The sequence below is a fragment of the Somniosus microcephalus genome, chromosome 4, assembly GCF_052327205.1.
Source record: "Somniosus microcephalus isolate GS21.2 chromosome 4, FLI_Smic_1.0, whole genome shotgun sequence".
NCBI lineage: Eukaryota > Metazoa > Chordata > Chondrichthyes > Squaliformes > Somniosidae > Somniosus > Somniosus microcephalus.
This window is the reverse complement of record NC_140990.1, coordinates 225953762-225979132: the sequence shown is the minus strand read 5'-3', so window position 1 is coordinate 225979132 and position 25371 is coordinate 225953762. Positions and strand designations below refer to the sequence as shown.

Below are 25371 nucleotides of genomic sequence, written 5' to 3'. Positions count from 1 at the left end.
CCGGTTACACGGCCACAGATCCAGGAATGGCCACTAACATGAAGTAAAACTTACCTGAACCTACTCCTGCATTTTGCCAGTTAACACAGATTTCCGGTTATTTAGGTGCCGGTAAATCGAGAGTTTCCTGTACCAAGGTTGTGAACATTCTGGTTCAGCCATGGACATCTGCCAGGGAGAGGGATGGAATCGGTGGCAAGGGAATGGAGTTTCTGGTGTGGACTGAAGACAATGGCTTCGGTCTTCCCAATATTTAATTGGAGGAAATTTCTGTTCATCCAGAACTGGATGTCGGACAAGCAGTCTGACAGTGGAGGGGTCGAGATAGGTGGAGGTGAAATATAGCTGGGCGTCGTCAGCATACATGTGGAAACTGACGCTGTGTCGTCAGATGATGTTGCTGAGCGGCAGCATGTAGATGAGAAATAGGTGGACAAGGATAGATCCTTGGGGGACACCAGAGGTAACAGTGCGGGAGCAGGAAGAGAAGCTGTTGCAAGTGATTCTCTGACTACGACTGGATAGATAAGAATGGAACCAAGCGAGTGCAGACCCACCCAGGCTGGACTGGATGACAGTGGAGAGGCATTGGAGCAGAATTGTGTGGTCAACTGTGTCAAAGGCTGCAGACAAGTTGACAAGAACGAGGGAGATAGTTTACCTTTGTCATAGTCAACGAGGATATCATTTGTGACTTTGGTAAGAGCCATTTTGGTACTTTGGCAGGGCAGAAACCTGATTGGAAGGATTCAAACAAGGAGTTCCAGGAAAGATGGGTACGGATTCGGGAGGTGACAACATGTTCAAGGACTTGGGAGGAAAGGGAGGTTAGAGATGGGCCGATAGGACGGCGGGGTCAAGGGTTGATTTTTTAAGAAGGGTGATGACGGCAGCTTGGAAAAAGAGCGTGACAGTACCTAAGGGGAGAGAACCCTTAACAATATCAGCTAACATGGGAGCCAGGAAGGGAAGTTGGGTGGTCAGCAGTTTGGTGGGAATAGAGTCCAGCGAGCAGGAGGTGGGTCTCATCGACAAGAAAAACTAGAGAAATATGCAAATTCAGGGTTAGGGCAGGGGGGAACCGTAGAAGAAGTTAGGCCCAGTGAGCTAGGGAAGGGAGGGAAGTAGCAGAGGCAGCTGAATGGATGTTCTCGATCTTTGTAACAAAAAAGTCCATGAGCTCCTTGCATTTATTATTGAAGGTGAGGGAGGAGTAGGCAGGGGAAGGTGTTTTGAGAAGACGGTTTGTGGTGAAGAGAGGCTGGGTGTTATCTTTGCCTTCCTGGATGATCTTAGAATAGTGGGCAGTTTTAGCTATGGGGAGCAGGACCTGCTAATGCTTTGTGATCCAGTCATATCTGGTGATGGATGGTTAAACCAGTTGTCTGTCAAAGACGTTCAAATCTACATCCCTTGGACTTAAGGGAGTGGAGATGTGGGGTATACCAGGGTGAGTGTAATGGTTTTAATGGGGACAAGGGCATCAAAGGTGGTGGAGAACATGTGATTTAGCAAATCAGTAGCTGCAGAAATGTCATGAAGAATTGTAGGCCAAAGGCTAGATAGCTGGGAATTTGAAAGTGCAGTGGTAAGGGACTTCAGGGAGATTTTTTTTCCAGGGACGGACACAGAAATAAGTGGGGTTGGGTGGGGAAAGGGGAACATGTGTAGAAAGCGATATAAGGAAATGATCAGAGATTGCTTTATCGGTGATAGTTACGGTGGGATTAGCGAGGCAGCATGAGATGACAAATCAAGGGGGTGGCTATATATATATGGGTAGGAGAGTTTATATGAAGGGAGAGATTTAGGGAGGAAAGGAAAGCAGTGAACTCAGAGGAGAGAGAACAAGAGTTACGGTGGAGGTTGAAATCACCGAGGATGAGAAGTCGCTGTGCAGAGGCAGAGAGACTAAAGCAGAGAAGCTATCTGTGAGAAAATTGGTGCAATAATTGGGTGGGCGATACAGAACAAGGATTTTGAAAGAGAGATGTGAGGGGTGAAACAAGGTGAGATGCTCAAAGGAGAAGTTGCCAGAGAAGTAGGAAGATAGACCAAGGTGTGATTTAGAGAGAAGGGCTACACCACCACCGCAGCGGTTTGAGCGGGGAAAATGGTGGTATGTATAGCCAGGCGGGGAAGCTTCATTAAGGGAAAGAAGTGTCATCACCCCTCAACCATGTGCCCATCAAGGCCATAAAGAAAAAGACTTGCATTTACATAGCATCTTTCATGATCTCAGGACGTCCTAAAGTGCTTTACAGCCAATTAAGTACTTTTTGAAGTGTAGTCACTGTTGCAATGTAGGAAACACGGCAGCCAATTTGCACACAGCAAGCACCCACCAACAGCAATGTGATAATGACCAGATAATGTTTTTTAATGATGCTGATTGAGGGAAAAATATTGGCCAGAACAGTAGGGATAACTCCCCTGCTCTTCTTCGAAATAATGCCATGGGATCTTTTACGTTCACCCGAGGGAGCAGACAGGGCCTCGGTTTAACGTCTCATATGAAATACACCATATCCATTAGTAAAGCATTCACCCAGTGCTGCCCTGGAGTGTCAGCCTAAATTTTTGTGCTCAAATCTTTGGAGAGGGACTTGAACCCCTAACCTTCTGACTCAGAGGCGAGAATGCTACTAACTGAGCCATAAAGAAAAAGACTTGCATTTATATACACAGCTGACACACATAATGTCGTGATCGTCCACAATAAGCTCATGGATGACAAGGCCCTTATTCACAATTGAATGTACATTTTGAAGGGAAATGCAGAGAGGGGCGATGATAGTCGATCTGGTGGCAGTGTCCAAAGGGTCAGAGCTGGGAGGGACCGGAAGGAGGTTGTCAAGATTAGCTCCCGGCAGGCGCACAGGACAGGGAGAGAATAGGATGGAGCAATTGGGGTTGCTACTCGTTAGGAACCAGCAACGAGTGCCACGGTGGACCTTTCACAGATGCCAAGGGAGGCACAGAGGGAAGCTGTAGGATTATTTAAGAGGGAATCAAGCCTGGGATGGTGGCAGGAGAGTAGGGAAGATGATGAGTACTGAAGAATTGGGGTTTGCGAGGGTAGAATACCCAAGGGTGGAGAAAAGACAGGAGGCATGATGTCAGGAGGGTTAAAGAGAAAAAAAAAAAGGCAAAATAGAAATGATGGGCTCAGGTCCGGAGCAGCAACCAAAATGTGCATGCGAATGGACACTGGGAAACTAAGTTACATAAACGTGGTTCACAAGCTAATTCGAAAGCACAGGGAGTAAAGAGGAGACAACACGTTAGAAAAACTAGAATTAAAGTCAGAGGTCTGATAAAGTTGAGGGTTGGGTGAATCAACGACGAATTGATGTCCAGGTGCCAAGACAGGTGAGTAAGACCAAGGTCTATTTGGCAGGCAGAGCATCGAGATGTGAATTTCCACTAATTTGCAGCAATATTAGAACCATTTAGAACCCCAATTTTTCCACATGGTGACAAGTCAGTCTCTGGTGCCTGTGAACGGACCCCCAGGAATCATTGTTGATAAATCTAAAAGTCGCAGTAATGAAACTCTATTTTTCCAACTGTCAAACTGAGAATCAGAATTGTTATAGTGGAACAAGATTGATAATTTCCTAAATAATTTTAAATTAATTTATAATTAATTTAAAGATCAAAAGTTGAAGGAATTAAAAATTAATTAATTCTCTAGCTGTCAGTGGTGGGAGATCAAAAGCCGCAGGTGAGAAGTTGTCGTTCGAAACACCGTTGCTCCAACTGCCAGTATAATAAGGCTCCTTGGGGTGATTTGTTAGAGATTTGATTCTCCTGCGAGTCCTGGAATACTGAATTTTTGATCTCAACCCAGATTTCTGAAGACAATTCGATGCGATATAATTTGATCTGGGATGCTGAATCCGATTTCCTCCGGATACAAATTGATATTATTAAGCCGTTGAAATCTAAGGTCTTTCCCAATAACAGAGTCGATCACTACAGCTACATTTTAATGTTTTCCCCATATACACAACTTTACATCAGATACATTTTGATACGTTCTGATTGATTTTTTTTCAAAATCGGTTAATCGATATTATTCTCCCAGGAGCCGGGATAGGAAATTTAATTATTAATTTCCTCGGACCACTGCCACATTTAAACCAGTCTGACCACAGTCATTTTCGAACAGTGGAGTTTCCTCAGTTGTGATCAATGCTTTGTTTCATAAAATGACAGACCCCCGAGAAAAGCCCGATGAATCATATCTTCAGTTTAAGATGAGGAACTCGGAGGGCTGCTTTCTTCACTTGTTCTGAAACATTTATTCCCAGAGGGGCTCTGCAAAACAAAGCAATTGGCAGCAAATGAGGTTAGCAAGAACAGCAGGGCATTTTAATGTTATTACTTCGGTATTTGCTTGCTTTAAAATGGTCGTATTATTCAGCAACAACTTTGAGCATAATTCTTAAGAAGTGTAAGCTCGGAATGAAAAATCTATGCATTACTCAAAACTCAGTTATTTAAGGATTATGATTTTTAAAAAACACTAAAAGCCTTGTTACTTACTTTGGCTCATAGCGAATTGCTTTTGGATTATGTAGAACATCAATTCCTGCTCGAAGTCTCTCAATACCATTCCTAAAAACACAGAAATATGGCATCAGTGCATGTGTGCACCATTTTAACTATTGTATGTGATCTGATGCGAGACAAACACCCTGTTTTCAAAATCTGTTTACTACTAGAAAATGAACAGCTTATAATAAAAGTGCTGATTAAATTAAAAACATGCAGTAAAATATATGCAATAGAAAGCCAGAAAATTTAAAGACTTTTATCAACCCATTGTGTGTTTAAGGTCATTAGATAAGATGAATGATGTGGGATAAAATTGATCAAAGGGTGAAGAGAATACTGACCTATGTAGCCAAAGCAGTAGAGTACAAGTCAGAGGAAGCCTACATTTCGTTGTACTGCACTTGTGCACTAACAATGACAATAAAGTTGATTATGATTATTATGATTATGATAACCTTGTCAAATCAAACCTTAAATATTGTATTCAGTTTTGGGCTGCAAGATACAAGACACTCAAGCCTTGGAGGCACCCTAGATTATATCATCAGGTCTTGGTGGTGGGAGTGGGGTGGTGGGGGGTGGTGGTGGGAGTGGTGGGGTGGGGTGGTGGGAGGTGGTGGGGTGGAGTGGGGGTGGTGGTGGGAGTGGGGTGGTGGGAGGTGGTGGGGTGGAGTGGGGGTGGTGGGGGGAGTGGGGGTGGTGGGAGTGGGGGTGGGGGGAGTGGGGGTGGGGGGAGTGGGGTGGTGGGAGTGGGGGTGGTGGGAGTGGTGGCACCAATAAAGCTCTAGATTATGCAATAGAAGGATTGTAGAGCTGGAAGAAGACAACTCAACAACAATTCACATTTATATATCACTTTCGGTATAGTCCCAATAAAGTCTGCGAAGACTAAATAGTCGTCCTATTCAGGGCTGCCCAATTTCTGATTTTTGCAATTACTAAATTTAAAACCACATTACGGAGCTTGTAAACCGTTACAGTACTACAAGTCAGTCAAACAATAGCGAGAAAAGTAGAAACTACTTATGCACCTCTGTCCTTGACTCCATCAACTTAAACTCAGTCATCTCAGGATGAATCAGACGGTATGAAACCCTGTTGAACTGCTCAGCTTCCTCTCCTACATCTGCTTCATTATCAAGACTTTCTTCCACTTCCACAACACTGCCCACCTTCACCTCGCTTCCCCCAACACCAGCAAAACTCCTGGCCCTGTGCCCAGTGCTGGTCTCCTTATCGAAGGAAGGAGATACTTGCCTTGGAGGCGGTGCAACAAAGGTTCACTAGATTGATTCCTGGGATGAGAGGGTTGTCCTATGAGGAGAGATTGTGTAGAATGGGCCTATACTCTCTGGAGTTTAGAAGAATGAGAGGTGATCTTATTGAAACATATAAAATTCTGAGGGGGATTGACAGATGCTGAGAGGTTGTTGCCCCTGGCTGGAGTGTCTAGAACTAGGGGGCATAGTCTCAGGATAAGGCGTAGGCCATTTAAGACTGATATGAGGAGGAATTTCCTCACTCAGAGGGTCGTGAATCTTTGAAATTCTCTGCCCCAGAAGGCTGTGGATGCTCAGTCTGAGTATATTCCAGGCGGATGTAGAATTTTAGACTCTAGGGGAATCAAGGGATATGGAGATCGAGCGGGAAAGTGGAATTGAGGTTGATGATCAGCCATGATCTTGTTGAATTGCAGGCTCGAGGGGCCATATGGCCGACTCCTGCTCCTAATTCTTATGTTATCATCCTCAAAAGTCTTAACTTCTTTAACGCTCTCCTAGCATCAATTCTTCACAGGTTTCTAAACGCCACATGTTGTGACCACCTCCGCCCTCACCCCGCACCCCACCCCCCTCGCCATAGCTCACAAAGCCTCCCACACCTTAATTTCGTCCCAAAGCTACCAAGGTGACTTCAAAATTCTGATCCTTGCTTTTAAATTTCTCCATGGTCTCACTCCACCTTACATTAGTGATCATTTCTAGCCTTCTGTGCCACATATACATCCTTCACTCTTTAGACATTGAGGGCTGAATTTTGCCGGTGCTCAGAGTACGGGTTTGGAGATAGGTCCGCTGTCAAAATCGAAATAATTGACAGCGGATTCGGAACCCGCTCTGAACCTGCCTCCATGTAAGTTTCCAAAGTGTCGGCTCTGCGATTTCAGAACAGACCCGACACCAAGTGGCGGGGGAGGCATTTAAGACAGTTAACTGCTTGTTAGCTACTATTTTGCCAGCCTTTTGCTATTTTCCCACTTTTTTAATGAGGTTTGATGTTTGGAGATCACGTCAGGTAAGTATGTCGGGTTCTCTATGTCTCCCCATTACTGTGAATAGGTGACAGCTGCAAAAGTGGTATGAAAGCTACCATTTCACAGCTGTTCACGTTCCAATGTCATAAGCTTGAGCGTTCAGGACTTGGAAAACACTTTTGAGCTGTATGCAGTTTGGAAGTGTTTGGAGTAAACTCTCTATCCACTGTCACCTCCTTGGAGCAAGCTCTCTCACCATTGACAGATCGCTTTGGTCATCTCCACATTCACCTGATGCTGCACAGGACACAGGACATCAGCACCCAACCACATGCTGCCCGGGAGGCCAGCAATGGCCTCACCATGGCCAGATTTACTTCACTTGACGCTGTACACCCTGGCTGCCACATGATGCGCCAGGTTAACACCACCCCACACCGACACCATAAAACATCCCTACAATGCCCAAGCCATTCCTTTCACACTCATCACCATTGTGGGGCAGGAGGGAGTTATGTCTCAACAATCACTAGAACTCAGACACTTCCAAAGGTGAGCACAGATCCTTCCAATAAGGTAAAGTGTTGAAAATATAGATTTCAATGTTTGACAACACATTACCAGAAAATTTACATGAACATTGCATAAAACACCCAAGTGTCCATCCTTGTATGTTGTTAGTTGGTATGATTGCACTAGGATGAGGGTGAGTGTGAGGGGTGACTAGTGAGATAGGGAAGTGATAATGTAGATAGAGGGGGATGGGTGGAGGTGCAAGGTAAGTTGGTGCAAGGATGTGTAGGAGTAGGGTAGGGAAAGCCGAGTGATGGGGATGTGATGAGTGGCACAGCAGGATAAGGTTGGGTGTGGATTTGCAGTAATGTTTCGTGATCCACTGAGATCACTGAAAGGTTTGCGCCACTGCAGTCTGGTCTTCCTGACCACATCCCTGCTTGTGCCCTCCTGTGCAATGTGCAACCAGGCTGCGTTGGTCTCCTGGGGAGGTTTCTTCCGCCCTTGGAAGAGAAGAGAACCTCCCTGCATGGTGTGACTCCCTCCATAAGCATATGGAGGGAGTCATGGGAGACGTGGGTGCAGCCGTGCACCTCTGTGCAGTACTTGTCAGTGTTTGCAGCACCTCAATGCTGTAGAACACTGACAGCACAACTGTCAAAATGAATATGGCCATTGTCCCTTTAAGGAAACTGGCTGATGACGCGTCATCAAATTACATCATCAGACCCGCTTCCTTTTAATTGGCTGGCAAACGCGCAGGGCGGGTTTAACAAGCCCAATCAGGGGAAAATCCTTTTCACAGAGCGACTGGAGCCGGGAGCGGGACCGAGACCCGCCAGCAACCACCTCCGATGGTGAAATCGCAGCCTGAGTCTCCCACTCCCCTATTGGTGGCTGCTCATTCAGCCGCTATACTCCTGTCCTCTGGAATGTTCTCCCTGTTTTGAGGAACCTCCTCAGACTAATCGTCTCAATTTTCTCCTTTTCTTTCCTGCTTGATGCCTGGTTTCTCCTTCGTATAAAGCACTTTGTGATGTCTTCCTGTATGTAAGGGGTGCTATAAATTGTTGTTGATGCCCTTTGAACAGAAGTACAAACATAAAAGCAAGCTGGAGAGGATGGTGGAAACACAATACAAGAAAGCAAAAAGGAGAAAATGTGATATAAGGTGTGTTTGGATCAGATGCTCTGAAAACTGGTCCAGCTGGAAACAATTGTCCAACTTACACAGGCGAAACTCCTCACTTTCTGGAGTACTACAGTTGGACAGCTGTTGCACATTTTTGACCAAGAAGGAAACCTGTGAGCTTCAAGGTTTGTACTTTTTTTGATTCAAGGTTTCTACAAAACAGCCAAGATTTAAGATGACTACAATAATACTTCAAAGTAAGATTAATTAATACTATTAATTGCTCTCACCATGCAATCATGATGCCATTGTCTGTGCAAAGCTTAGGAGGAGGGCAATGCAGTGAGAATCCATTTGCTTCAGTTACTATCCGAAGAGCTTTCCTGATGTATTCATTACTGGCCACTCCCCCTGAAACCACCTGAGATGAAAGTAAGGAATATTTAGGAATAGATGTTACACAAATGGAAATGTATACCTTTCAAAAATTGATTTCTCATGGGCTTTACAATATGTTAATAATTTCTTGATGTGAAACGTAAGTTTCTAACTATGGTCCTATGTTAATGAACACCAATGTAATAGAAACATAGAAGATAGGAGCAGGAGTAGGCCATTCGGCCCCTCGAGCCTGCTCCGCCATTCAATGAGATCATGACTGATCATCCAAATTCAGTACCCTGTCACTGCCTTCAACCCATATCCCTTGATCCCTTTAGCCTTAAGAAATATATCTAACTCCTTCTTGAATATATTTAATGAACTGGCCTCAACTGCCTTCTGTGGTAGAGAATTCCACAGGTTCACCACTCTCTGGGTGAAGAAATTCCTCCTCGTCTCTGTCCTAAATGGCCTACCCCTGGTTCTGGACTCCCCCGCCATCGGGAACATCCTTCCTGCATCTAGTCTGTCTAGTCCTGTTAGGATTTTACAAGTTTCAATGAGATCCCCTCTCATTCTTCTAAACTCCAGCGAGTATAAGCCCAATCTCTCCTCATACGTCATTCCTGCCATCCCAGGTATAATACTGTTTTTAAAATCTCCCTTCAATTCCCCAGCCAGGAGGGCATATAGGTGATCTACTCCCAGGCCTCTTCAAAATGCTACTCAAATTGATGAATATAAAACGTGTACAAAATCAGCACAAGTTAAATCACCTTTAAATCTGTTCCCTCCCTATGTGAAACCATTTTGTCTCTCCACGTAGGCTAGCTCCAAAATCTTCAGTCATCACTCTGACAAATGCCTTTCATTAGCTCAATGTTTTTAGTGAAAGCAAGATTCCCTCTTACTTTCCAAGATATTTTTCCTCTAATTAGGTCTACACATGCCACTAGTCCGTCACCTGAGAAAGCAGATGGGATGATGTCAGAACTTATCAATGCCGGGGTGAAACTGGACAATAACAGATGCACAAGAACAGCCCAGGTGACTCTCCCTCCCTGCACAGAAGTGGTTGGGATTCACCAAGCACTTCCCAATGGTGCCACAGCTAAGACTGACAACTCAGCAAGGGAGACTCTACAAGCACCAACCCATATCCTACCACTCTATGGCACCATGCCCAATATGTATTATTACCAAGTAAAATGTAGGTGCATGATGAGATACTAACCAAGGCTGGTGTTGGTTGAGGCAACAAACCTTCCTTCCTACAGAAGAGAATGGCTCGATGTGTACGCTTTGCTAGGTGAGCAGCCACTGTATGTTGTACAGCAGCAGCAATGTCATTCGCACACGACAGTATCTGTCCCGCCTGGAAACCTGGTTAAGAAATATATCTAACTTTATACAATACACAAGAGTACTTGGGTGAGTCAGCACTGTCTGCCACATTAAGTAGAAATGTAAAAGACTGACAAACCTTCTTCCCTTTCCTTTTTGATAATTATTTGATTAACTTGATTGCGGAGACCGCTAAAGGAAAAGTTACAGTCCAGGTGCTGGCTCATAGGCTGCGTTAATTCAACATGCAATCGGTTTCCCATTTTTGCCAAATATTCAATGGCTTCACCCCCACTCATTGTACAGCATACTGGGTGATTTCTGAGTGATAATCTTCTTGCAACCTGTGAAGAAAGATCTTTATGGTTTAAAACAGATAATATATTAAAAAAAACAGTATTGTTACTATTTTCTAAAGCAGAAGAGTTTTTGGCACGCGACTTGTAAGGTGATCATAAGTGGCCATAAGGTTGGTAGTCCTTAAGAATTTATCTCGGTTGTTCATATATTCACTTAATGTAGCCACCTTAAGCTATTTTTACAGTAGGGCACTACATTATATCTTCATTTCTCAAGCCCGGAATTTTAGGTGCGCCAGGAAAGTCATTTTTCTGGTGTTTTCTTACAATTTTTTGAGCTTTTTTTTTAATCCTCACTGACACCTGCAATGTATCTTCTGTTTCTGTGAATGCAGCTTTAAAACTTTGTTGATTGCATGTTCGTAAACTGGCTAGAGTCATGCCTAGCACAAAGGAAGATGGTTGTGGTGATTCAAGATCAATCATCACAGCCCCAGGACATTGCTGCAGGAGTTCCTCAGGGCAGTGTCCTAGGCCCAACCATCTTCAGCTGCTTCTTCAATGACCTTCCCTCCAACATAAGGTCAGAAATGGGGATGTTCACTGATGCCTGCACAGTGTTCAGCACCATTCACAACTCCTCAGATAATGAAGCAGTCCATGCCCGCATGCAACAAGACCTGGATGACGTTCAGGTTAGGGCTGATAAGTAACAGATAACATTCGCGCCACACAAGTGCCAGGCAATGACCATCTCCAATAAGCGAGAGTCTAACCACCTCCCCATGACATTCAGTGGCATTACCATTGCCAATTCCCCCACCATCAACATGCTGGGGGTCACCATTGACCAAAAACTTAACTGGACCAGCCACATAAATACTGTGGCAACAAGAGCAGGTCGGAGGCTGGGTATTCTGTGGCGAGTGTCTCACCTCCTGACTCCCCAAAGCCTTCCACCATCTACAAGGCACAAGTAAGGAGTGTGATGGAATACTCTCCACTTGCCTGGATGAGTGCAGCTCCAACAACACTCAAGAAGCTCGACACATTAAACTAAGTAAATAACTGAACATCATGATTGGCACCCCATCCACCACCTTAAACATTCACTCCCTCCACCACCGGCGTACCGTGGCTGCAGTGTGTACCATCTACAAGATGCACTGCAGCAACTTGCCAAGGCTACTTTGGCAGCACCTCCCAAACCCGTGACCTCTTCCACCTAGAAGGACAAGGGCAGCAGGCGCATGGGAACACCATCACCTCCAAGTTCCCCTCCAAGTCACGCACCATCCTGATTTGGAAGTATATCACCGTTCCTTCATCGTCGCTGGGTCAAAATCCTGGAACTCCCTACCTAACAGCACTGTGGGAGTACCTTCACCATACGGACTGCAGCGGTTCAAGAAGGCGGCTCATCACCACCTTCTCAAGGGCAATTAGGGATGGGCAATAAATGCTGGCCTTGCCAGTGACGCCCACATCCCATAAATAAAAAAAAGACATCAGCAAAATGGGCGTCATTTCAGGTGTAACTTCCCGATTATGCCCCCACTGGAGATTCCACCTGTGATTTAATACAAAATGCCTGAATTTGATTCTGTAATGACTACATACAAAAGTTTTAGAAAATTACTTAAATTGCTATCTAGTTTGTACAACAATAAATCCAATAATTACATAACATGATTGAGGCTCACTATTCATTACCCAAGAGTTGAAAAGTTCTAATTAGCCAGGTTTTACCTAGTGTAGTAAACCACTGAAAATCGGAGATAATCACATTTAAAATATTTATAATGAATGAAGAATGTGCTTTCAAAAAATATTCACCAACAGCCTACTCCTTTTAATTCAAAGTTGCTTAATTCAAATTATCTGATAACTCAATTTTTGGCACGAAATTCCCACTTTGCTGTGTTATTTACATTACAAAATTCAAATGGCTGGATAATTCAAATTCTAGTGCAAAAATAGTTGAGTTATTAGCAAACTGCACATTCGTTGATTAATTGCTTTAAGCTGAAATTTAAATTGTAACACTTTCTTCCTGATCCTAAGATTCTCAGACATAGTTTGTGCACTTGGTCAGCAATAATTAAAAGTTTAAATGTTCTTCAAGTTACAGTAACAAAATCTTGCTGATTGTTCACTGCTGATTTTTAAATTCCCCTCTGTACATACCTTGTCTAACGTGTCTCCAGGAGCTTCATCCAATGTCTGTCCAAGAAGAAGAAAGTCAGAGACTCCACAGGCAACAGCCAGCAAACTGTGGCCACCAGAAACCAAGAGGACCAGGAAAGGAAATTCCACCATGTGCAGCATTCTAATAATCAGTGCATGCGCCTCCATGTGATGAATAGGAATAAAGGGTTTCTTATATTGTTCTATTAGTTTTAAGCTGTACTCTAGACCCACTCCCAGGCTTAGTGCAAGTCCTGGTTTTATAGTAGTTGCTATTGCTGTTAGTTCACAAGGAGAAACTCCACTGTTATCCACAGCTTCTTGCACCACTCTTTCAATGTGTTCTTTGTGTAGCCGTTGAGCTACTGGTGGAATTATACCACCAGCCCTAAAGCAAAACAAAATACAGCTAACAGAATCTGAAAACTATTTCTGATTTATAAATTAATAAAATATCAAAACAATATTCTTTCTTTTCACAATGAAGCATCTAAGAGAAGCAAATTAAACAATGATATTTCTTTAAATTAACATTTATAAACAGGGATCGAGCAGTTGAGCACTTTAATTCAAATATGTCATAAGTTTGAGTCACCTGTTGCCGTTTTCATGCAGCTCCAAAAAAGGATAAATAATTTACAACTCAGCGAAGAAAAATCTGCACTAAAAAGAACCTTCTGATCATGGAACAATTAGAAGGAAATCTGTGACTCAGACTCTCTCAGCTAGAGATGCAATTATTTCCTTTTCATCATCACAAGTTATCATTTTCTTCTTTTCTGTACACGAGAACAAAACCAGAACGTTTTCTAAAGTTTATCCACATAAACTTATTTTAATAAGCACTTATTTTGTATACATTATCTAAGTTATCCTTAAAGCAACTGGAAGTTGACATTAATTTGCAAAACTGGAATAACTATTTTGACCAATTGGGAATTATTATAAGGTAGTAATCTACAGGAGTACAAGTGAAATGGTTATTCATTCCCGGTATTTATTTTTAAAACCAATGTCATTCGAATTGGCTCATGTTGTTTTAAAAAATAGAATTGGTTTACTTAAATGTCAAAGGGAACATAATGTTGGTAATGGTGTAGGTGCCCAGCTTTTATCAGGAAAACCATGCCATGTCAGCGATTACACTAGGAACAAATATGGTATCAATTATTAGGTTTGAAATTAATTAAGGAAGTAAATGTATTCAATTTTATTTAAAGAAGTTTACCTTTGTTTCCAATTAGAAGCTTTATTTTTAATTACTAGTGAAAGCACTTTGATTAGGAATACCTACTGGAGATGTATTTCTTTCTGCGAATATAGGGCTTCTCCTAAGATTTTCCCTGTCTCGTCCACCACAGCCGCGCCAGTGTCATCGCAGCTGCTTTCAATACCCAGCACCACTCTGGGCTTGCACTGGGGCTGAGCCAGGAGCCCGCGGGCGCTCACACATCTCAGCGCTCGGAGGCGCAGACAATGGGTTCCCATGGCAACGCAGGCCGGCGCGGCCTTCTAGTCCGAAAGGAAAGGGCGTGAAGAACAGCAGCAAAATTATTGGAAGTAAACGTAGCCCGGGCGATGCCGAGATACAGTCGCACCTCCCGCTGAGAGCGGATTTACACCATGCACCTCCTGCTGAGAGCGGATTTACACCATGCACCGATTGTTAACATCGTCAAACCAAAACACCGATCATGTTAACAACAGCGCGTAAAACACCCGTAACTTCCCCTAACACTGAGGGGAGTTGGGGGGAAACTGAGGTTTGTGCATCACAAGTGCGTCTTCCTCCAGCTCCAGCAGGAGCGCAATTACAGTTCCGGCATTTCAAATGTTCCGCCTCGCAATTAAATTGTTCGTCACAATTTCCAGCTGTCAGATTTGCTCAAAACGGGTGTCCAAATATCTCCAATGGCGGATATTTTAAAAGTAGAACTTGATGAATATACTGGATTAAAATAGGAAGTTTATCAATTAACTAACGCCCGATTTCTAACGTTTGATAATTGACGGAAACTCCATGGGAACAGATTATGAATTCAGGGTAGCATTGGTTACATCGAGCTTTAGGGTTCCCAACCCACCCGCTTTGTGCGGGAGTATCCCGGAATGGTCTCCCGAGCAACGGGCCTGGTGAGCGATCAGCGCACGCGCAGTGTGGGAAATACTGCTTCAATGTCGGTAATGAGGACAGTATTGGGTTAGCGTCACCTCGAAACTCCGTTGTGTCATGAGAAACACAAACCTGGGAGGAAGAGAGAGAAACATAAACTGGGGAGGGAGGGAGAGAAACACAAACTGAGGAGAGAGAGAGAAACAAACTGGGGAGGGAGAGAGAAACACAAACTGGGGAGGGTGAGAGAGAGAAACACAAACTGAGGAGGGAGAGAGAACAAGCTGGGGGAGGGAAACATAAACTGGAGACAGGGAGTTCGTGTCGGCCTGTAATGTGCGTTACTTAGAATGCACAGCACAGAAACAGGCCATTCGGCCCAATAAGTCCATGCCATTGTTTATGCTCCACACGAGCCTCCTCCCACCCCTCTTCATCTAACCCTATTAGCATAACGTTCTAGTATTGTTGAACTGCAGCAGGTCCGACAGCATCTGAAGGGAGAAGACATGGCTAATGTTTCAGGTAGGAGCTCACTGACCTGCCTTTTATCTTTCCAGATGCTGACTGACTTGCTGCGTATATCTAGTGTTTTCTGTTGTTTCAGATTTCCAGCATTTGCAGATTTTCTTTCTATTCACCTCTTCCTTGGTATCAGCGCTTTGATTCAAGTAACATACTGACAAAATGTTCACGCAACTCCTGCAGTTCCAATTATTTTAAATATACACGTTGGGGTTACAGAACCATTTACCATTCCAAGCTAACAACAAAATGTGTCCATGGGTTTACAGAAATATAACCTGTTAGGGATTACCTCAGCTTCTAAAAACACACTGGAAAACCAGACCTAGTATTAGCCTTCAGCTGTCTCAGGCCAATCCTTGGATGTTTCTCCCAAAACTTTACTACTTTTCTCCCTTCCATTGAGAGCCTTTTCAACCTTCCTCCCACTACTGCTGCTCAGTGGCTGATTCTCCTCTGTGAAGCCCCTTGCTATAATATCTACATTAAAGGCATTACATAAATATAAGTTGTTGATGTATTAACGCAAACCAAGTCTGAAATATGTATCTTTCATATACATACATATCAGCACACACACACACATTAGGAGTACAGTAGTGTAGTGGTTATGCTACTGGACTAATAATCTAGATAATGCAAGCAAATCCCAAAATTGGCAGTTGGAGAATTTGAATTCAGTTTTTAAAACTCTTCAAATAAAAAGCTGGCATTCGTAAAAGTGACCATGAAGCTATTGGGATGTCGTAAGTAAACCCAACTAGTCCACTAATGTCCTTTAAGAAAGAAACCTGTTGTCCTTACCCAGTCTGGCCTCTACGTGACGTTCGTTCCTTTATCATCGCTGGGTCAAAATCCTAAAACTCCCGACCTACAGCATTGTGTGAGTACCTTCACCACACAGATTGCAGTGGTTGTTGTATAATTGTTTTAGTACCATGATTTTCCTTCTGATGTGCAGAACTGACACAGATATAGCACAGTCCACCACACTACATTGTTCAGTTGTAGAGCCACAAACTGGGTAAGTAATTAGCAAAGAAATTGCTTCTGGTTTTAAAGCAAAACCACATCTTGGCCATCTGATTAAAAATCAGAGTTTTCTGTGTTGTACTTTAATTTAAGAACAAGATATGTTTCATGTAACCTTTTAATAGTCCCTGTAAAGGAGCTTGATTTGCTTTTTGGCTTCTATCATTCAATTTATGTGAAATCCTATGGTTTGGAACTTAGCCTAGTTAAGCCACCAGTCACACGGGAGAGATTGGATTCCTTTTGCAGGCCTACGTGTCAGCTCACATAACACTGGCAGGAAACACGATATCATCTGACAACTCATGCTCACATATTGGCACACGTTTATCATTAGCAGTACAGGGGCATGCAGCTACATTTGACTGGAAACCTTGCCATGTGTAACCAAACCTACTTCATTGCAAAGCGTTATAAACAAAATGTTATTTTGCCCAGGGGAGGGGTGGGAGGAGATGGCTCATTGTCAAAGCCTTGCCTGATTCAACAGTGGAAAACTAAACAGTCCATCAAATGGTACACATTTGCTGTAATTCGCATTTTGGTAAATTCTGTGTAGCTGTGGATAGTATTTCCAGTAATATGTAACAACCTGCTCAGCCCTTTCATTGTTTACTATGTTGGGAGTAATAACTACCTAAGTAAAATGTGAACTACTATAAATATACTTCGAGTAGCCAATTTGACAGGTGGACTGAAGTAATTTGAGTTGCTTCAGTACACAACAGTTATTCTGGGATGTTTCCAATCCATTTTAGATCTGTGAGAATCTTTCCAGTATATTATTGCCATTTGGGACTTCTTCCAGCACACTGTAGCCATTTGAAAGTCGCCCTAGTCCATTATAGCAATTTGGAAGTTTCTCCAGTACATTGCCGTTATTTGGGAGTTTATACTGTGCATGATGGTTAATTGACAGTATCCAGTATATTTCATTTCACAGCTTGTTTATGTTGCATTGCAGCTCCAACCCTCTAGTCCATTTCTACTACCTGGATATAATTTTATTTGCAGATTTAAAAAAATATGTAGCAGTGAAAATTTAGGAGACAAAGTAATTTTAAAATATATGAATTACTTCCAGTGTTGTAGTCATGCTACTCCATTAAGGTGGCAATTTTCTGAGCAGACTGTAACTTACATTATCAACCAGCTGCTAGTAGATCCTAAGGCAGCAAATATTTTGATAATGCAGTTGATAATGTAAGTTACAGTCAGAAAACTGTAAAAGTGCTACATGTTCTCAGCAGTGATATCAGTTTCCCCACCTCCATTGCCATTGAATATTGAATCTCCTTCAGCCTGCGAAGCACTGCCAGCCAGTAAGAGCATATTCTACTCTGTCACTTTGTCATTATGAAGATAGGCTTCTGGGTGCCAACTTTCAGTATTAATTGTACCTTATGATTCATAAGGACACAGAGCCGGGGATGGAAAGAGCCCGATTAAGTTAAATTGAAGTTTGACGGTTATTTTTTAATTTGATGAGTCGGGAATGAGACCTTATCATATGACAATTGATAACTTTATTAAAACCCAGATATAAAATTGAGTTTCCAAAATGAACAAATATCGCACTGCGCAACTGAGTTGAGATGGCCTGGTTGTGTGAATGCAGGCGGTACTGTTGGAGAGGGGCAGAAGTTGTCGGGCGGGGGAATCAGTTAGTGTTGGTACACAGACAGCGGCCGAGGAGGAAGCAGACAGTGGGTGGGCCTCAGTATTACATCAGATCCGGGCCGGGGCTGCGCGGTGAGAGTGGCGGGCTCAGCAGTGGGCCGGCCTGGGGCTCAGAGGTCGCGGTCTTTCCCAGTGGGAGCGCAGCCTGACGCTGAGTTTAACTCGCGGGCAGCGTTAAATTCGGAGCTGGCTCCTATGGACGGAGAGCCCCGGTGACCGGTGTGTCTGAGAGGGACACGCTGAGTGCGGGTAAGAAAGACCTGCCTTTCTACAGCGCCTCTCACCACCACCGGACATCCCAAAGCGCTTTACAGCCAATGAGGACACCCCGTCACCGCCGGGGATGTTACCTTGGTTACTAGCAGCACTATAATGAAATATTTATTATATCAATGTGTTGACTCCGCCTCCTTCGTCCATTCTAATATTGAAGATAACGGAAATAACAACAGAAAACGCTGGAAAAACTCAGCAGGCCAGGCAGTATCCGTGGAGAGAGAAACAGTTAACGTTTCAGATCTGGGCCCTCTCCACGGATGCTGCCTGGCCTGCTGAGTTTTTCCAGCGTTTTCTGTTGTTATTTCAGATTTCCAGCATCTGCAGTATTTTGCTATTATATTGAAGATAATGGAGTCTGGCCATCGAAACTCTGCAATAGGAAGGGTGTACAATACACACAAGGTAACGCCGGATGGAGAGGACCGTATGGCCCATTTTGGTTCCTCCTTTCTTAAGGACCCTGGAGCCCCCTCCCCATTGCAGTATGCAGTAGTTTTTTGACTAATTCCAGGGTTTCCCCCTCAATTACTCGGATCTTCAGATCCATTCCAAGTGCTGATCAGTCACATATGAATAATTTCCTGATATCGGTGCTAAATTTACCTTTTACTAGTTTGAACCTGTCCACTTCTACTCTCTCAATTTAAAGTAATATTTTCGATTTTACATTTCCATTCCTTTAACTTCTTTTCCTCTAAGTTCACCTCTCAAACATGTTCTTTCTTGACTGAATGGCCCAAGTTTCTCCCACCTTTCTCCATAACTTTGACCTTTGACAGAAGGAATCAGTGTTGTGGCTCTTCTCTGCACTGCCTCCAGTACTTGGATATCTCCCTTGCATCTCAGCAATCAAAACTGAACACAGTACTGCAGCCACTATACAGATTGGTCACAACTTCCTCTGATTTGTCTTCTATAGTATTGGCTTTGTTGGTTACTGCTCTGCACCGGTTCGGCATGTTGGGTATTAAGGCTACTAACAATTTCGAGGTTTCTCTACCTGATCCCGCCTATTTTGACATTGTTCGTGGAGTCTGTGTCAGCTATTTTTCGTTCTGTGCAGTGATAGCATAAGGGATGAAAATCCCATAGTATCACGGTAACTAGAAACAGTTTGTTATAGTATGATCAATTACTGTGTTACTTGTGTATGTTTGTTTCTCTGGCCCCTTACTAGCACATTATACAGTTTGCTTATAAGTGTTAGTGCCAAAGAACACACTGTGAAATATATCCTGAAGAATATATATGGTATATTGATGTTAACTTGCTGCTTGGTTTGAAATACAAGTACTAACAGCCCAACTGGAAATACTTGATGCTAATACTTGGTAGCAAAATAGAAAGTATTCCATTCCTCACCGTGATGGGCACAAAATTTAGTAAAATGAAATAAAATCGTAAGAATAAATATTTTACACAGAGCAGATATACTTTCAAGTAACACAGAATCTACTATAAATTGGAGCATCTAACTAAGGGCTGTGATATTTAGCAATCTCAGTGTACATTCCAAGTGGATTCTTGACCCATGAAAGGCTTGCATGTTTTTGGCTACTGCTTTGTAAATGACCTATTTGAGAAGAATAGAAGATATAACTATTGGAAAGGTTATAGCTGCTTTTGGACTTGATTTAACTGCAGCTTAATTGTTTTCCTATTCCCTTCAGCTTCTGACTCTCACTGTAACAAATCTCCCAATTCTGATGTCAAAGGTATAATGGAGCCACAGTGCAAAAAGAGAAAAACCGGGGCAATCAACACTTTCACTTGGGAGCTGATGCCTGTACTTTCAGATGAGAAGTCGTGTGACGTTGAACTTCTAGAAGCATATGCAGCCCCTATTATCAATAAAAAACAAACATCTTGTCTTGTTAAACAACTGGCTGATGTCTATCCACTGAACAACCTCCCACATATCAAGAGAGTACGAGCTTGCAGGCACAAGAACAGTGATCATCCTTTAGAAATCATCATTTGCCTACTTAGGGATTTGAATGGCATAGATGTACCAAATGGAGAAGTGTCTCTTAGTGATCTCTTTCCTGAAGGAAAGGCTGATGGCATTGGACTTGGAGAACCTTTCCCGGTCAAGATACCAGCACACCCACCGTTGACCAGACCTCAGTTTGAAGCAGCTAGCCAGCACTGGCCAACATCATTCCATGAAAACAAGCAAGTGACTGAAGCCCTCCGAGGCCAGCTTTTTAACACTGAAGAGAAAATGAAGATGCAGGCTTTTATGGAAAAAGCTATCGAAGCAGCAAAAGTGGGAAAGGAAATGGGGATGCAACCAGTAGGTGCAGTGGTTGTTAACCCAGCCACTGACGAGGTTATCGCAGTAGGTCATGACTGCAGAAATGGACCAAATCCATTGCTTCATGCAGTTATGGTGTGTATTGATCTAGTTGGCCACGGACAAGGTGGTGGTGCTTTTAATCATAACAAATATCCTAACTGTCATTTTAAGTCTGTAGAATCTTTTTCAGGTGACCATGCAATCGACATCGGTAAACCTTTGCTTCCTTTTGAGGATCATAGTCCCACAGGAGATATTGTAAATGGTTTGCCCTACATATGCACTGGGTATGACCTATATGTTTCCAGAGAACCATGTGTAATGTGTGCGATGGCACTGGTCCATTCCAGAATACGCACAGTATTTTATGCAACATCCTCCCCTGATGGAGCATTGGGCACTAAATTTAAAATACATACAAAAAAGGATCTGAATCACCATTATGATGTTTTTAAAGGACTGATGGAAAAAGAATGCCAGCTTCTTTCATCTTAACATTGAGCAGTGGTTTCAGCTTTGCTTGTTTAAGAAAATGGAAGAAAATAATATTTTAGTACAAATTTTATTTTTAAATGTATTTTTATTTTAAATACTGTTTTAACTTGAATGGACTATCAACTCTTAATTTCCAAGAAAATATTTACTATTTTGAATAGTTGTGTAACACTTTGGTAGTTTGTTACTTATTAAACAATATACATCAATACAGATCTTTCTTTGTATTAATGTACAAAATTCACCATGACATTATAATCAAAAACTAAAGTAGAGTAAAGCTTGTAATTTTTAAGTGATACATAATTGAATGCAATCGGTCTGGACAGGCAACAATAGATTTTTTTTTAAATGTTTGGATCAACAGCTTGTATTTTTATAGATTTCCTCACACTGAGGAAGCCTCGAGTGCTTTAAAGGGCAATGATTGGACACTGAGTGGAGGGAGAGAGATTTGGAGGGAATGAAATTACAGTCAAAGAGGAAGGTTGTTGAGAGGCTTTTGAAAGTAGCGAGGGAGATGACCAGGGAATATAGTGGCTGGAGTGGGGAATAGGAAGTAGGCTGTAGTTGGAGGACGTGCAGTGGCACATTACAGAGGTAAGAAAAGGCAAGACTATGAAATGATTTGAAGGTGAGAACAAGGATCTTAATGTCAATTCTACATGGAGCTATTGAGCATGGAAAGGTTGGGATGTGGGCCTTAGTTCAGGTGAGAATGTGGCTGAGATGTTTTGGATGAGTTATAGTTTAAGGGGAAAACCAGCAAGGAAAGTGTTGGACAAATTCAGTCTTGTGCAATAGAGGCATGGGTTAAGGTTTCTACTGTAGAGGGGGAGAAGTCAGTCACAGGCGAACAAGGTTTAGTAGGTAAAAAAGCAGCATTTGTAATGGATCAAAGAGGAAGCTGAGATTTGGCCAAGCAGTACAGCCAAAGTTTTGCACTGGAGATCATTTACGTACACGCGCTTACTGGACTTTACAGTATCACAATAGCTAAATTGCTTAGTATCCTGTCAAAGATGAAAAACCAGCCCAGTATTAGAAGTGGTTGACCCTTGACTTCTGGGGGTGCTGCTGACTCAAATATACCTATTACTAAGCCGCAAGCGTGAGGGACGTCTGTTTGGAAATTGGGTTATTTAAGAACATAAGAAATAGGAGCAGGAGTAGGCCATTTGGCCCTTCGAGCCTGCTCCACCATTGAATAAGATCATGGCTGACCTACCTAATCTCCACTTTCCTGCACTATCCCCAAATCCCTCGATTCCCTTAATATTCAAAAATCCATCGATCTCTGTTTTGAATATACTCAATGACTGAGCCTCCACAGCCCTCTGGGGTAGAGAATTCCAAAGACTCACCACCCTCTGAGTGAAGAAATCTCTTCTCATCTCAGTCCTAAATGGCCGACCCCTTATTCTGAGACTGTGACCCCTGATTCCAGACTCCCCAGCCAGGGGAAACATCCTCCCTGCATCTACCCTGTCAAGCCCTGTAAGCATTTTGCATGTTTCAATGAGATCACCTCTCATTCTTCTAAACTCTATAGAGAATATTGGCCTAGTCTACTCAATCTGTCTTCATAGGACAATCCCTCCATCCCAGGAACCAGTCTGGTGAACCTTTGTTGCACTCCCTCTACGACAAGTATATCCTTCCTTAGGTAAGGAGACCAAAACTACACAATACTCCAGGTGTGGTCTCACCAGGGCCCTATATAATTGCAGTAAGACTTCTTTACTCTTATACTCAAATCATCTTGTAATAAAGGCCAACATACCATTTGCATTCCTAATTGCTTGCTGTACCTGCATGTTAACTTTCAGTGATACGTGTACAAGGACACCCAGGTCCCTCTGAACACCAACATTTCCCAATCTCTCACCATTTAAAAAATACTCTGCTTTTCTATTTTTCATACCAAAGTGGATAACTTCACATTTCCCCACATTATATATTCCATTTGCCATGTTCTTGCCCACTCACTTTTTTAAAATTCATTTTTATGGGATGTGGGTGTTGCTGGCAAGGCCAGCATTTATTGCCCATCCCTAATTGCCCTTGAGAAGGTGGTGGTAGTGAGCCGCCTTCTTAAACCGCTGCAGTCCATGTGGTGAAGGTACTCCCACAGTGCTGTTAGGGAGGGAGTTCCAGGATTTTGACCCAGCGACGATGAAGGATCGGCGATATACTAAGTCAGGATGATGTGTGACTTGGAGGGGAACTTGGAGGTGGTGGTGTTCCCATGAGTCTGCTGCCCTTGTCCTTCTAGGTGGAAGAGGTCTCGGGTTTGGGAAGTGCTGCCGAAGAAGCCTTGGCGAGTTGCTGCAGTGCTTAGCCTGTCTATATCCCCTTTGAAGCCTCCTTGCATCCTTCTCACAACTTACATTCCCACCCAGTTTCATATCATTGGCAAACTTGGATATATTACATTTGGTCCCCTCATCCAAATCATTGATGTAGATTGTGAATAGCTGAGGCCCAAGCACTGATCCTTGCAGTACCCCACTAGTTACAGCCTGCCAACTAAATGGCCCGTTTATTCCTGCTCTCTGTTTTCTGTCCGTTAACCAATCCTCAATTCCATGAGCCCTAATTTTGTTTAATAACCTCTTGTGTGGCACCTTATCGAATGCCTTCTGAAAATCCAAATGCACCACATCCACTGGTCCCCCTTTATCTATTCTGCTAGTTACAACCTCAAAAAACTTAGCAGATTTGTCAAACACGATTTCCCTTTCATAAATCCATGTTGACTCTGCCCAATCCTATTATTATTTTCTAAGTGCCCTGTTACCACGTCCTTAATAATAGATTGTAGCATTTTCCCTACTGCTGATGTCAGTCTAACTGGTCTGTAGGTCCCTGTTTTCTCTCTCCCTCCTTTCTTAAATAGTGGGGTTACATTTGCTACCTTCCAGTCTGCAGGAACCATTCTAGAATCTATGGAATTTTGGAAGATGACAACTGTGAATGGGTATTAGGGAATGTTAGCACACTCAAACGCTGTAAGATGCAGATTTTTTTTAAAAACTTGCAAAACTTTGACTTGTTGAAGAGATTATAGCATTATAACTGCAACATATTTTGAACAAAAATAGTGTACCATGGCCAGAGGGTAAGTTCCCAACAGCTGACACAAGAATGGAGACCCAAGACCACCACCCTGTCCATACATTTATACAAACTTTGACAAAACTTACAGCAGTTTTGGAAGCAGAGAAGTAGAGTTGGTTGCAGCATAGGAGTTTCTCTGGAGTACAGGTGGAGGAGCTGGGAGACATCAACTGAAGTGCTACAGTGCTGCCACTGGTGGGAGGGTATAATTACAGCACAATAAGTTTACATAGGTGATTTCCATTATAAAAGTAGACATAGGAATGTGTACAGGTGTATGATCTTTTAACATAGATCATCTTAAAGTTGTGTTGTCCTCAGATAAAAGATCATGATGGCTGCAGATGGTGTGTCTAGTTCAAACCGTGAGCCTTTGTTGTCAACGTAATCAAATTACAGGTTCTTTAAAAGACAATTAATTCCAGTTCAATCACAGATGAAGTGGTGTTCTCCAGTCACTGTCAGATGTCAAAAACAGGCTACGAGGGCCAATGGAAGATTAATGTTAAGTATTAAAAGTGATTAATATTTTGATTGCCTATTGAGAAGAAATTGTTATTCAAAGGAATAGATGCTTTATAACCTGTAGTGTTTCTGGGGATCTTTAGCCTGATACGTTACTTAGCAAATGGGGACAGGATAGGACAGAGTCAACATGGATTTACAAAGGGTAAATCGTGCTTGACTAATCTATTGGAATTTTTTGAGGGAGTAACTGGTAGAATAGATGGGGGAGAGCCAGTAGATGTGGTGTACCTGGACTTCCAAAAAGCCTTCGATAAGGTCCCACATAAAAGATTAGCATGGAAAATTGAGGCTCATGGGATAAAGGGGAAAGTTTTGGCGTGGATAGGGAACTGGCTGTCAGATAGAAAACAGAGAGTTGGAATAAACGGCTCATTTTCTGAATGGCAGGCAGTAACAAGTGGGGTACCACAGGGATCTGTCCTGGGCCCCCAGCTGTTCACAATTTACATTAATGACCTGGATCAGGGAGTCGGATGCAGCATTTCCAAATTTGCAGACGACACTAAACTAGGAGGTGGGGTGGGCTCAGAGGAAGAGACCAGGAAGCTCCAGAGCGATTTGGACAGACTGGGCGATTGGGCGGATAAATGGCAGATGCACTATAATGTGGACAAGTGCGAAGTTATC

At 42.9% G+C, this 25371-nt stretch overlaps 2 protein-coding genes across 6 annotated transcripts; one reads left to right on the top strand and one right to left on the bottom strand.

The window, feature by feature from the left end:
- Nucleotides 1-3978: 3978 nt before the first annotated feature.
- On the bottom strand, nt 3979-14906 carry osgepl1 (O-sialoglycoprotein endopeptidase-like 1). Of its 2 annotated transcripts, none has more exons than XM_085985881.1 (7): nt 13968-14830; nt 12674-13061; nt 10327-10531; nt 10078-10226; nt 8753-8883; nt 4552-4623; nt 3979-4323 (listed from the first exon to the last, which is right to left on the bottom strand). In XM_085985881.1, exons 1-7 carry the CDS (start codon nt 14159-14161, stop codon nt 4245-4247), a joined length of 1218 nt encoding a protein of 405 aa, XP_085842007.1. In that variant the 5' UTR covers nt 14162-14830; the 3' UTR covers nt 3979-4244. The 2 variants fall into 2 exon arrangements, with proteins under 2 accessions (XP_085842007.1, XP_085842008.1); XM_085985882.1 differs by lacking the exon at nt 3979-4323 and adding an exon at nt 4905-4971 and having other exon boundaries at nt 13968-14906.
- A 112-nt stretch (nt 14907-15018) lies between these two features.
- adat3 (adenosine deaminase tRNA specific 3) lies at nt 15019-21307 on the top strand. 4 transcript variants are annotated; one of them, XM_085985878.1, is made up of 2 exons: nt 15019-15311; nt 19973-21307. In XM_085985878.1, the coding sequence occupies exons 1-2, from the start codon at nt 15296-15298 to the stop codon at nt 21094-21096; spliced, it is 1140 nt and encodes a 379-aa protein (XP_085842004.1). In that variant the 5' UTR covers nt 15019-15295; the 3' UTR covers nt 21097-21307. The 4 variants fall into 4 exon arrangements, with proteins under 4 accessions (XP_085842004.1, XP_085842006.1, XP_085842005.1 ...); XM_085985880.1 differs by lacking the exon at nt 15019-15311 and adding an exon at nt 15341-16194; XM_085985879.1 differs by lacking the exon at nt 15019-15311 and adding an exon at nt 18029-18272.
- Nucleotides 21308-25371: the final 4064 nt, after the last annotated feature.

What these genes read in the sequence shown, in the direction of transcription:
- osgepl1 (XM_085985881.1), bottom strand. Translation starts at nt 14,161, where the DNA reads ATGGGAACCCATTGTCTGCGCCTCCGAGCGCTGAGATGTGTGAGCGCC. An exon ending in CAAAAAGGAAAGGGAAGAAG is followed by an intron (nt 10,227 to 10,326) that starts GTTTGTCAGTCT and finishes TTTCTTAACCAG; the next exon opens with GTTTCCAGGCGGGACAGATA. An exon ending in AATGGCATCATGATTGCATG is followed by an intron (nt 4,624 to 8,752) that starts GTGAGAGCAATT and finishes CTGTGTTTTTAG; the next exon opens with GAATGGTATTGAGAGACTTC.
- adat3 (XM_085985877.1), top strand. Translation starts at nt 18,560, where the DNA reads ATGCTGCCTGGCCTGCTGAGTTTTTCCAGCGTTTTCTGTTGTTATTTC. An exon ending in GGGTGTACAATACACACAAG is followed by an intron (nt 18,705 to 19,972) that starts GTAACGCCGGAT and finishes TATTCCCTTCAG; the next exon opens with CTTCTGACTCTCACTGTAAC.